General features: G+C 37.2%; 1 protein-coding gene across 7 annotated transcripts in view; it reads right to left on the reverse strand.

Annotated features, from left to right (window-relative positions):
- CACNA2D1 (calcium voltage-gated channel auxiliary subunit alpha2delta 1) overlaps positions 1-12,181 on the reverse strand; it is a 499,615-nt gene that overhangs the window by 116,294 nt on the left and 371,140 nt on the right. For all 7 annotated transcript variants that reach the window (XM_080818060.1, XM_080818058.1, XM_080818059.1 and 4 more), the window contains exons 8-9: positions 3,274-3,343; positions 1,033-1,083 (exon numbers count right to left, since the gene is read on the reverse strand). In XM_080818060.1, coding sequence (XP_080674186.1) covers positions 1,033-1,083; positions 3,274-3,343 — 121 coding nt within the window. The remainder of the gene's footprint in view (positions 1-1,032; positions 1,084-3,273; positions 3,344-12,181) is intronic.

Consider the following 12,181-nt stretch of genomic DNA (forward strand, 5'->3'; position numbering starts at 1 on the left):
ATTTTAATATGAAGAATTATTTCTGAGAATTATCACATATCCAAAAAGATTATAACATATTGAATCACCACTTAGGTTTATACTTAAGAAGAATATCAAGGATTAGCATATAACTCCATAATAATTTAACTAAAATATGTTCTGATTGACATGTATTTTAAGAAATGAAATGGGAATTAACATGTAAGTTAACATGTTGAATTCCTTTATCTTCTCTTTCTCAGGCCAAGTGATAGGTTTTTAACTTGTTTATTTCAGATCGTTTTTTAAATGTTTTCAAATGATGATATTAGCTTGCGGTATGGATTTAGCTGTCTACAAAACACTGGATTCTGTTTCTTCCAGTATGACAAAGAACTTAAGAAGATTTAACTTTTTCTCTCAAGGAAAACAAGCATTTTATACCTCTTGTTTTTAACTCCTTGGCATTGCTCTTAAAAAGTTATTATTTTCTATATTCTACAATTTCATCTTAAATTTTATTAGAAGATTACACACACATACCCCTTAACTTGAAGGGATGTAAAAAAATAAAATGACCAATACAAAAACTCATGCAATTCCTTCCTATATACCAGCATTTCCCTTTAAAAAGTCCAGTATTGGCCTTTAATATATTTGATATTTATCTATTTTGCGGCTAAATTCCTACAAATTATGTGAATCATTAGTAGCTAAATGCCAACTAATTTTTTTTTTTTTTTGGTAGCAGGAACTGCTAAGTTTTAGCAACCAAATACTTTATCCTGTTTAAAATGTAAAGCAAAAATTTGAAATAAAAGAATAATTTTTCAAAAAGCTCAGACATTAGAAATATGCCATAATTTTCAATTCCATTGTAGATTCTTATTTTCTGTAAGCTAATTTTTGTTTTGTTACTATCTTAACATGGCTTTTTTCCCTGGATATAAAGTCATCATAATTTCTCTTTGTTTTTTTTTTTTTTAACCCAACCTACTTCCAACATATACTGTTATCTTCCTATCTTCCCTAAATTTTCAGTATATAAAGAGAGAATATTTAACTACTCACACATCAACCAGGATAAGCATGTCCTTAGGCGACGCAGCTCCTTGAATGTACCTGAAACAAAGACCATATGAATACTTTTTTCTCTTGAAAACTATTAAACACTGATATGTTTTGAATTGGTATTCACTGGGTTTTTTTAGATCAGGTATTTTTTTCAAGCATGGCCCTACTTCCATTTTATCTCAGTAGACAATGTGCTTTCATTCACAATTCTACAATGTCAATTTTTAAAAAGCTCCATTTAACATAATAGAGATGTCAGAGGCAGAATGTTTCACAGATAAAACAAAAGATCAAGAGATGTGTTCTAACATTAGAAGTAAAAGAAATTACCTCCTGGAGATGGAAAAATATATATATATGTATATATGCATATATGTATATATATACACACATATATATGTGTGTATATATATATATCCTAAACTCCAGTTTATTGACCATGGGGTTTAAAACTCACTCTAAGGAATTATAAGATTATATCCTATTTTTCAATGCAAAAAATAAACACAGCAAGAGCTAGGTGGTCTAGGAATGTGAGAAAACAACTATCAACAGAGAAGAAATACTAAGGGGTAATACAAAGTGATGATAAAGTAATTGAAAACGGAGTAATGTATAACATTACCAAGAGTTTCAGGTCGTGCCCCTCAGAATTTTAGTGTCTGAGAATCACCTGGAGAACCAGTTCAAAACATGGATTCTCACATTGACCCCCAGCCCCCACTGTAGCGATAAACTGAATTGCAGGTGAGTGATCCCCCAAAGTTCATGCTGTTTGGCCACAGCCTGATTGGTGGGGGGAGGGGGGGTGTTCAGATTTATCCAACAGGAAGAGCTAAACCTGAACTCAACTTTTTAGATATCTTTGAGGCCTCTCTGCCCAAGACTGAATCTAACTTCTCGGAAGCCTGCAGAAAACCTGCCAATTCGTTTTCAGACAACATCCAACACAGTGAGTATCTACTCAGGACTACGTGTTCATGAAACAAAGTTTATAACGTGCACCCAAGTCCGTTTCTCTGTAAGAAGGTAAAAGGGGTAGGTTTGCCAGGATAGTCCAATGAAAGGCAAATCCAGTTCATGTTCAGCATCTGCAATGGTCCAGCCATGCTTCTCAATTGGAATATGAGAGGACAGGCTAGTAGGCTGGCACCTTGCTTCTAAGGTCCCTCCCAAAACAATAGTTCCTAAACCCCATCTATGTGATCTATGTGATATCCCAGTTTTGGCCTCCACTCAACAACCCATAGCTCCAGGGCCACACCTGGAGAAATATTAACAAGAATATTACATGGATTAATAATATCTGGTACTATCATTCGTGGCTGGTGTTCACATAAATCGCTACTGGAATGGTTAACAGGACATTTTAGAAGTCGTAAATATATTTCTTTGATTCAATCATCATGCATCTTGGAATTCGTTTAAACCCTAACAAATAGTTAGATATAATCTAAATGTCCAATATAGTAGGGGATTTTCAAAATAAGTTACCATATAATCATTCTAAAATGACGTTAAGCATGTCTCTCATGCGTAAGCACTCGAAGGTATTGATATGAAAGAACAGGTTACAAAGCAGTGTACTGTATAAAATGTGAACCCATTTAAAAAAAGATCAATCCTCACATTAAATACATTTTTAAAAAAATGGAAATAAAACACGCAAGTTTAATAGTTGTTTCCCAGTGAGTGCAATCGTGAGCTATTTGCTACTTTTCGAGGTACATGTTAGGAGAAGAGTTGCTTTAGTAGTGAGGAACAAAGCAGCTTTCCTTTTGGGAGAATGAAACCTAAGCTATGTGACCATGACTAGGGGCAGCTCGTACCTTGGGGCCAGTTCTCATTAGTTCACTGCCAGAGGCAAACCACCTTCTACTCTATCGAGACACTTCATTAAAGCTCTACTCCAAGCAAACTGGGAGCTTTTCAATAGAAACCCCTGCTAGCTAAAAGAGATTTAGAGAGGGACACTGAATACAAAACTTAAAAAACTAGTCCGTTTGAAATCATTTGATAAGTCATTTCAACAATTTTCACTATTATTGCTCACTTGAACTCACCATCTTGAATTTTAACTGTATTTATTTATTAGCTGGGGAAAAAAATAACCTCACTACCTCTTTAAAATAATTAGACAATATTCATTCTAAAATGGAAATCCTTTCAACTTTTTCACAAAAAATGTGACCTTCTTTTGTCTAGCTCATTTTTTCACGACTACCTAAAAATTCTTACCATGGTCTTCTGCGTACATCATAAAGATCAATCTTGTTTGGAGTTCTGCTGTTATCAACCCATGGAGAAGCTACAAGAAAGAGAGAAATTAAGTTAAAAACAGAAAAACGAAATCAACATAGTAGATATGATCTAGAAAGATATTTTCAAAATTCATAAAACTCCACTGAAACATTCCACAACAATAGTTAAAATGGGCATTTCAATTTAGACACACTTAGCCTTTTTTAAAATGGCAAAAAACGCAGCGGTATAAAAGAAAGTTAACAGAAGTCAATTTTCTTTTTTCACATTATTTCATAACTAACTTGTACACATAGGGATTTTCTGGATGCTAACTTTACATGCTTTATCAGGTGTCCAGAGGTTATGTATCTTACCTCCTCTCTACTAACACCAAAATTTACCTTAAAAGAAAAATTACCTGCCACTAATGGAAATTACACTTTCAATTATTTGATCCTTATACTTTTATTCAATTATCTTCTCTTGAATTGTTATTTACATGAAGGCATAATTTCTTTAATCTTAGTCTTTACATATTCAATGACGGCCAGAACATTTGTGATTATAATTAAAAAGTTAAAGTAGAATTAAAATAAATCCATGGAAAAGCCTTTTCCTTAAATTTATTTGAATGATTTGAGGTAATTCAAGTATAAATTCAAGAATCTTGTGTTAGTTTCAGAGCCTTTATCATTTTGCAATCATCAGAAAAATAATGTGTTAACTGCATTGCTTTTAAATGCAATTAATTTACACTTATTCTAACCAAATCTACACTTTAATTAAAATTAAATGCTTTACACACACACACACATTCCTTAGACCTAATGGATAATAATAAAAGCTGATAAACCAGATGATCATTTTACACTGAAGAAGTCCTCTCCTTGAACATACGGCTCTGAGGAAAATTCCTATAATAATTCACATGACTTATGCCTCCCAATCTATTTTGCCCTTTTCCCTACTGAAAAGTATGGAAATCATGGAAAACTGTACCGTGAATCAGGTTTATCAGCCAAGTACAATAATTTGGCCAATTAGGTTACATCAAAAAACAGATAACTTCTGAGTCTTTCATTATCTACGAAATTTCTTTCTCATTAGTAACTATATTATATAAGAGACTCTTTTTTTTTTTTTAAAGATTTTATTTATTTATTTGACAGATCACAAGTAGGCAGAGAGGCAGGCAGAGAGAGAGGAGAAAGCAGGCTCCCCGCGGAGCAGAGAGCCCGATGTGGGGCTCGATCCCAGGACCCTGGGATCATGACCTGAGCCGAAGGCAGAGGCTTCAACCCACTGAGCCACCCAGGCGCCCCAGTAACTATATTATAAAATGACATTCAGGGGCACCTGGGTGGCTCAGTGGGTTAAAGCCTCTTCCTTCGGCTCAGGTCATGATCTCAGGGTCCTGGGATCGAGCCCCACATGGGGCTCTCTGCTCAGTGGGGAGCCTGTTTCCCCCTCTATCTGTGCCTGCCTCTCTGCCTACTTGTGATCTCTGTCAAGCAAATAAATAAAATCTCTAAAAAAAAATGACATTCATTTTAAAGGGCTAATCACATTTACATAAAACAGTTTAAATATAGCCCTCTTCCAACAACCATGTATAATATAGTCAATGCAAATGAAATGATAAAATTACTGTTATTCCTACAACCTGCACTTGAAAAAACTTAGAGCCAGTGAGGTAACATTTCACTTTTTTCTTTTTGTGGGAGCCCTGGAATAAAGCAACAAGCATGCGGTAGACATGCCAGTTCACGTTCAACCAGTCCTCTATAATATCTGACTCCCCAAGCCACAGTCTAGGTGATAACTACAAATTTATACGAATGATATCCTTTCAGTACGTTTTGACGGTTGTATACATTTATTGCCTCTCAGCTCCAAATTCACCCATTTATCTTGCTCTATGAAAATGGATCTGGGCTCTTTAAATATTTTTTGCTCACCAAGGAACACAATTTTAAGCTTTGTCAGCAGATGATGAATGAGAGAAACTCAATGAGAAAAGGGGTTTTGCTTCCTGTTTCTGATTCGTTTGCTCGAAGGCTCTCCGGCCATGGGAGGCTTTCCTGGTGTCTGGCTTCTACAGTGCCTTGTATTCTCCACAGCCCCACTATTACAACTTGGGTAGGTCTTGGAGCACTCTCAGACTCTCCAGAAAAAAATGGCCAGCAGTATTCCCTGAATACTTTTGTAGTGGAGTGCCTCCAAGGAGACATTTTGGACCCTAAAGGATGAATTACCAGCAAACCATTCTAGCAAGACATCATAGCAACTTCTGGTCATTTGGTGGGCATGGAAGTGTCTCCTATAAGATCTGGATCTCAGGGCGGGGGGCGGGGGGCTAAGTGGCTCAGTGGGTTAAATGTCTGCCTTTGGCTCAGGCCATGGTCCCAGGTCCCAGGATCAAGCCCCATGTCCGGCTCCCTGCTCAGCATGGGAGTCTGTTTCTCCCTCTTCCTTTGCCCTTCCCCCAGCCCATGCAGGCTGCATGGTATAGCTCTCAAATAAATAAAATCTTAAGGGGAAAACAAAAAAAAAGCAAGATCTGGATCTCAGCCCAGAGGCACCTGGGATTGAGGTTGCCTCCTCCAGCAATCTCAAGTCCAGGGGTAGTTGCTGTTACAGATTACATCATATCATACTCTATCTGGCAGTCCTGTGTTACTCAGAGTGATCTGTACTTAGAGCCAATCCCTCATTACTCTAACCCCTGTGACAATAATTCTTTATTTTAAAAAATTAACTTTCAAAAAAGATAATTTCTCCTGTCCAAAATACTGTTTTCTCTCTCCTGATTGGATTCAGACTATTACAAATGATAGGGAAAGAGGACAGAAGGGACATCAGGTAACCCTGCAAAGGCCCCACAATCACCATAAGCTGGAAGTGGTTAAATGGTGAATTTGACAAGTGACTTAACAAAACTGAAATTTGAAAGTCATGTTTAAATTAGATTTTTGGGTTCTTTGCAGATGATATTCATCTAGAATTTGTTTTCACTATAATTATTATTTGAAATTAAGCATGATTTGTAGTATGATGCTCCATACATTTGGTATATTTCTTTAAAGACAGAAAAAAGGTTTGCAATCTACAGTATGAGCCAGACCATTCAATTTTAATATGGCTTATAAAATTAGATGGTTTTTATTTTTAAAACATTAGTAATATTCTCTTAAAAGTCTTCTGAGATATTTACCATTAGGAAATATCCCTTGATTATACTAAATTAATATATTTATATTATGGTAAAACTAAACAATGTATTTTCTTCTGTGATAGCACTAATTAATTTGTTGTAAAATCCCATTGTGGCATTTAAGCGGTACCTTATTTATGGAGGCTCAGAATTACAGAAGGTCAAATAGTAAAAGGATAATAACCATACACTGAAATTCCCCGAGATAACCACTTTCTTAATGATGCATAATGAAAGCTGTGTGTTTTGAGAGGAAACTGGAGCTTCTAAAATTCCTGTAAAAAGGCATAATAGTGTTCATTGTAGATGTCCCATTCGCTTGCCACTAAGATTTTGGGATGACAGGAGAAAAGGAGGGGAGTCCAAAAAGTGGGCATGTTATTTCTGACTGCCATTGTTAACGGTGAGAACGAATGGTTATGAGAATGTTTCCTCTGATCAAAAATGAACTGCGGTCACGTCTCTGGCTAAGTCTATTGGACTACAATTCTATTTCACATGATACTTGAGGAGAGCTATGCTAGTTACTGAATCACTGATTTCAAAAGGTACTTAAACGTACGATTACGCAGAATACTAAAATATGGGTTACAGAAATATTCTTGAGAAACTATGCAGATTGTAGAACCATTTTCTGGTTAAAATGCCCTAATAATAACATGAGAGTACAGTTTTTCATGTCAGCTGCTAGGAAATAATAAAGCACATAATGATGAATTGGGGCTGATTCTCTTGGTAGAAAAAAACACCACTTCAAATGACAGCTAACTGCATTTCCCATTAATGAGTTCAACAACATTTTTTAACTCTAACAGATTTTGCATTTTTGGTCACATACAAAAAAGTAAACTCCACATACTCAAAAATGCCTTTAAAACCCAACCCTGGTCCTATCAGCTGGATCTAATTGGTATTATGTGGATCATTACTTTAAGCTCACCTCAGTCATCTCTTATGGATTACTAGCGATGGTTCTGAATTCTAAGCCATGATAATGAATTTGGACTATTTTTAAACCCAAATTACTTCAATAAATGTGTACCATATAGTTCACAAGATTTCCAGGAATCTCAACGTTGCTTCCCAAATACTACTGTTCCAGAATGAATTCTCCACATTCCCTAATTCATATCACAGCTTCTATATCAAGGTCCAGGATGAGTCTCAATAACAGACTGAGGGTTATGTACCCACACAAAAATGCCAGAGAATCTAGAAAGGCAAATAGCTGGCCTTTTCAGATTCTGTGTTACAAGCTGGGCTCCGTTCTCCAGTAAAACTTTCAACCTGGGAAATACCCAAGACATGGAAAGGATTCTCTGTATCTGCTACCGTAATACAAAATAACTTAATGAACAATCTCAAATCTCCTGTTTATTAGCACAAAGTTTATTTCTTACTCATATGAAGTCTAAGTGATATATTACTAGCCCCAGGGGCATAGATACTGCTACAAGATGGTATTCAATGGCCTAGAGCTGGTAGCACTTTTGTCTTTTTCAGCGTTGGGTTTCTAGAGTCTCTCAGGAAGTGTGGAGAGGGCACACCAAGTCCTAACAATCACAGGTTTGAATGGAGACCTCTTACTTCCACTCATACTACTGGTGCTAGATTGATACAAAGGAGGTCTGACAAGTATAGTGCCTGGTGGGGTGTCATTTGCAAAGGCAAAAATTCACAATGGAATGAGAAGACACAACTTTGGCAGGCAGCTAGCAACCTTGGCTACAGATGGACAACTAAAATATAAGTACAGATGGACAACTAAAATGTAAGTAATGTCCACTACTCTAACACGAGTTTTCTGTTGTCAGCGACGTTTTGAGTAAACCACCTCTAAAATGAGAGATGAAGATGGACTAAGTTCAGAATTCAGTAAATATAAAAAAAATGTTGGATTTAAGAATGATTTCTGCATTCAGGCCCCTAGGTGGCTCTGTCAGTTAGGCGTCTGACCCTTGATTCCGGCTCAGGTCATGACCTCATGGTCATCGGACAGAGCCCTGCCTTGTGCTCTGTGCTCAGTGGAGAGTCTACTGAAGATTTTCTGTCCCTTTGCCCCTCCCCACTGTGTTCTCTCTCTCTCTCCGTTTTTTTTTTTTTTTTTTAAAGCTTGACTTCTAGACTAAATCTTAGGACTGAGATTGCTAGCACAAGAAACTCACTAGAAGAAAATAAGTAGAAGACAGCTCTGTATTGTTTTTGATGCTCTTTGTGTTACCAATGCAACTACAAGGCTAGACTGTGGAAATCTTGTCCCTGTTTTGAACCCAAAAGCAATATCTGGGCTCAAAAACTCCTGCAGAAACAGCAAGATAGGAAAGCTGTTTAGCCCCAAGCACATCCCTCTTAGGACCTGCCAGAGAGGGCTACAGACAAAAGGGTTACTCCCAAAGGAAACCAAGGGGCTAATCAAGAAATCTTCTTTATCCAAGAGTAAGCTGTCTTTGTGTTTCTTACCCAAGGAATTGTGATAGGTACCATAAACCTGTGACTGCTATGTACTTCCTACTCTTTTTTCAAATGACAATTTTTATTACGGTCATCCAGAAGACAGTATCATTGCATAGAAGATACTGGGCAATAATGGAAACGGGGGTGGAGGGGAAGAGTAACTGGCATTCTGCTGTATTATAAACAGTCAAATTAGGAAAAGTTGAATCAACATGATGGAGAGTATTGCATGTTCCCTGGAGATCCTGGATTTTTATCTGGATGTACTAACTTGGTGGGATTTTGGATCATCTTCTATGGAAAGATGGTGAGTGTGTTCTACATGTGTGTGAGGGGGGAAATTTAAGCACAGATATTCAGATGACCAAAGAAACAGTCTTTGGGCTTTAAAATACTCTTCTCCATCCTTCTAGTAATAGTACCTCCCAAGTTTTAGGTGATTCCCTACTACAAACTGTATTTTTCAGTCTCTCTTGCCACAGTGGGGCCATGTGATGAAATTCTCATCAAAAGCATTTGAAAAGCAACACATATACAACTGTTTGGTCATGCCATTTGCCTCTCACTAATTTTCCCCTTCTTTTTCACCTTAACAATAAATATGATACTGTCGATCCAGTTTTGGTCATACAGATGGGGACAACAACACAAAGAATGGCACACAGATGGGACCACACTTGCTCTACAACTAATCTACCTTTAAGGTAAGAGTTTTACCTGAGAGAAATAATGCAGTCTCTGTTATGTTAGCCATTGTTTAATTTAACTGAACCAATACTCTGATAGGGGTCAGAACTCTACCCCATTACACAGAGCTAAACATAAAGGAAGTGAACATTTCCCAGAGTGTCTGAAATCTCCTTCACTATTTCTTTCTGACGTTCCTCTATCTCCTTAGGACAGTGTTATTTTGGCCCGGAGGCAAAAGCTTATTGCTTAGATATTGATATTACTAGACTCTAGCTCATTTTCATGTCTTATCTTTCATCTATCAATACTTAATTTAGGGGCACACAGAGGTCTGAAAAGCAACTGGTCTCCCAACAATTTTCATTCCCAAATCAAGTTTTCAAATGCTGAATGACTGAAGCTTGATGGCACAGAGCCACTGATGAGATGTGGAGGCAGAAAGCAAGTCTAGAAGGAAGCCATTCCACTGGAACCAATGCTCGTAGGAAGAGTCTATCCTCTTGTCTCTTCTTTACATGTTCTTGTCTGATTGGTAACAGCCTAGTGTAGAACTTCAGAAATGAGCTTGGCGCTAGTCTACCTAAATTTTTCATTGCTTGAATTACTGAGCCTTTTTCAGTAAAGTGAGAGGAAGGATGCCTATTTCCCACTTCCAAGGCTTATAGATAAGAGTCAATGATTTACACGCACAACACTTAGAACTAAGTTGGCACATAACAGGCAATCCATATGTGAATGTTAAAAAACAGTATCATTGGGTCACTGGAACTACTTATTATAGAGAGAGGTTTTAAATAGAATAGACGATGTGCTTAGATTTTCACTGCCTACAAGCACGTTCCTACTACCAGGGCTTGGAACGTTCTACCGTTTCCCATCCTACTTCATTGCCAATGATGCAGGCTGCTGTCATAGAGTCAATACAAATTTCCTGGGCATCTAAAAAAGGACTACATGAGGTCACTCCAGAAATCCCATGGAGAACACTGGCATAGATTAAGAGGAGTAGGATGGGAAAGGGGTATAGGCACAGACCTAGATAATTGCAACACTGAGTTTGACAGTTTCCATCTGTGCTTTGCCCTTGTTTCACTTTATTTAGAAATAATTCTCTTAAGTTCTACTTGGATACTTGTTTTCAGCTGAAGTAGCTGTTATGTTAATCTGCCCAGCTTAATTTAACACCTATTATTCACTATATACAAGGCATTGTCATAGGTGATATGGGAAGTATACACACATACACACATGCATGCCCACACAGACACACCCACACACCCACACAAACACACGCACACATGCACACACCCCAGCTATCGCTACCAGCAGTTGCTTACACTGCAATGCTTTTTATAAAGAATGTATACAGACTTTATTTGGAAGGAAGATAAAATTTGATGGCTATTATAATATAAACGAAAAACAATTTCTCTGAGAAAAAGTAAAAAAAAGATCGCTTTAGGGGAAAGCTTTCACATGAAAGGTGGTGCTTGTATTCTATGTAAATGACAGGTGAGATGCCTATGACCAGAGATGGAGCTCTGATATTAAAACATTAAGAGAAGATCTGAAAATAGGTTATAAAAAATAAAACAAACAAAAGGAGAGAAAGGGGCAATGTAGGAGTACGTGATCAAGACTGAACCAGGTAGTAAGTAAAACCGGAGATGGACACTGGGTTAAGGTCTTCGGACAATCCGAACTCTGCAGTCAGGGAGCCAGATGTCATTAAGTCAACACTTCCAAGATTGTGTAATTTGAATTGAGAAGTGATAACCTAAACTGGGTTTCTAATTTGTTAATCTACTTATCAGCTATCTCTTGGCATTGCATTTTAATCTAACATGTTCATAATTTTTTCTCTCACCTGTGAACTTCTCCAGAGCAAAATTCACTCTTTCTAGTATTTGAATTCTTAGAACAGTTTGGTTTCTTCGGCAACAGGCCGTTTGCTTGTTCTCACCACTTTACCAACTTGCAACCCATACTTGACTATGTTGATTCAATTAACGCAATTTGGGGGGGATTTTAATTTAGTTACTGAGCCATGAGGTTTGATGTCCACATATCCCTGTTTTGGCTTGAGAGTGCCGTTGATATCTCTAGGGTAGTATGTCCAGAACATCTAACTTAGAGATAAATGAGCAGCACTAACTCACATACAGATAGACTGTATCATAGCCAAGGATAAATCACTGTAGTTCGAAAAACAAAAGCATTATTACAAAATCATTTGCTGGTAATTCTACCGAAGCCAGAAAAGCAACACGGAAAACATTTTCACTGAACATAAATGGTTATCTGTCTGTCAGCAGGAGCAGCAGATGACAAACACGTTGTGCAGTTAAGCGGAATATTCAGTAAAGTGAATAGTGCACCAAGACATAAGCATTTAGATGGCCCCTAAGTAGTTATTAGCTGCGGCTCAGAAATAAGCTTGAAAACACAAGTTCAGGAAAGATGAAGATTTACTGAAGAATCATTTCAGGTATGTGCTACATAGAGAAAAATGAGAACTTTGACAGAAGAAGTTTCCCATTTGGT

Source organism: Martes martes, assembly GCF_963455335.1.
Source record: "Martes martes genome assembly, chromosome: 11".
Classification (NCBI taxonomy): domain Eukaryota; kingdom Metazoa; phylum Chordata; class Mammalia; order Carnivora; family Mustelidae; genus Martes; species Martes martes.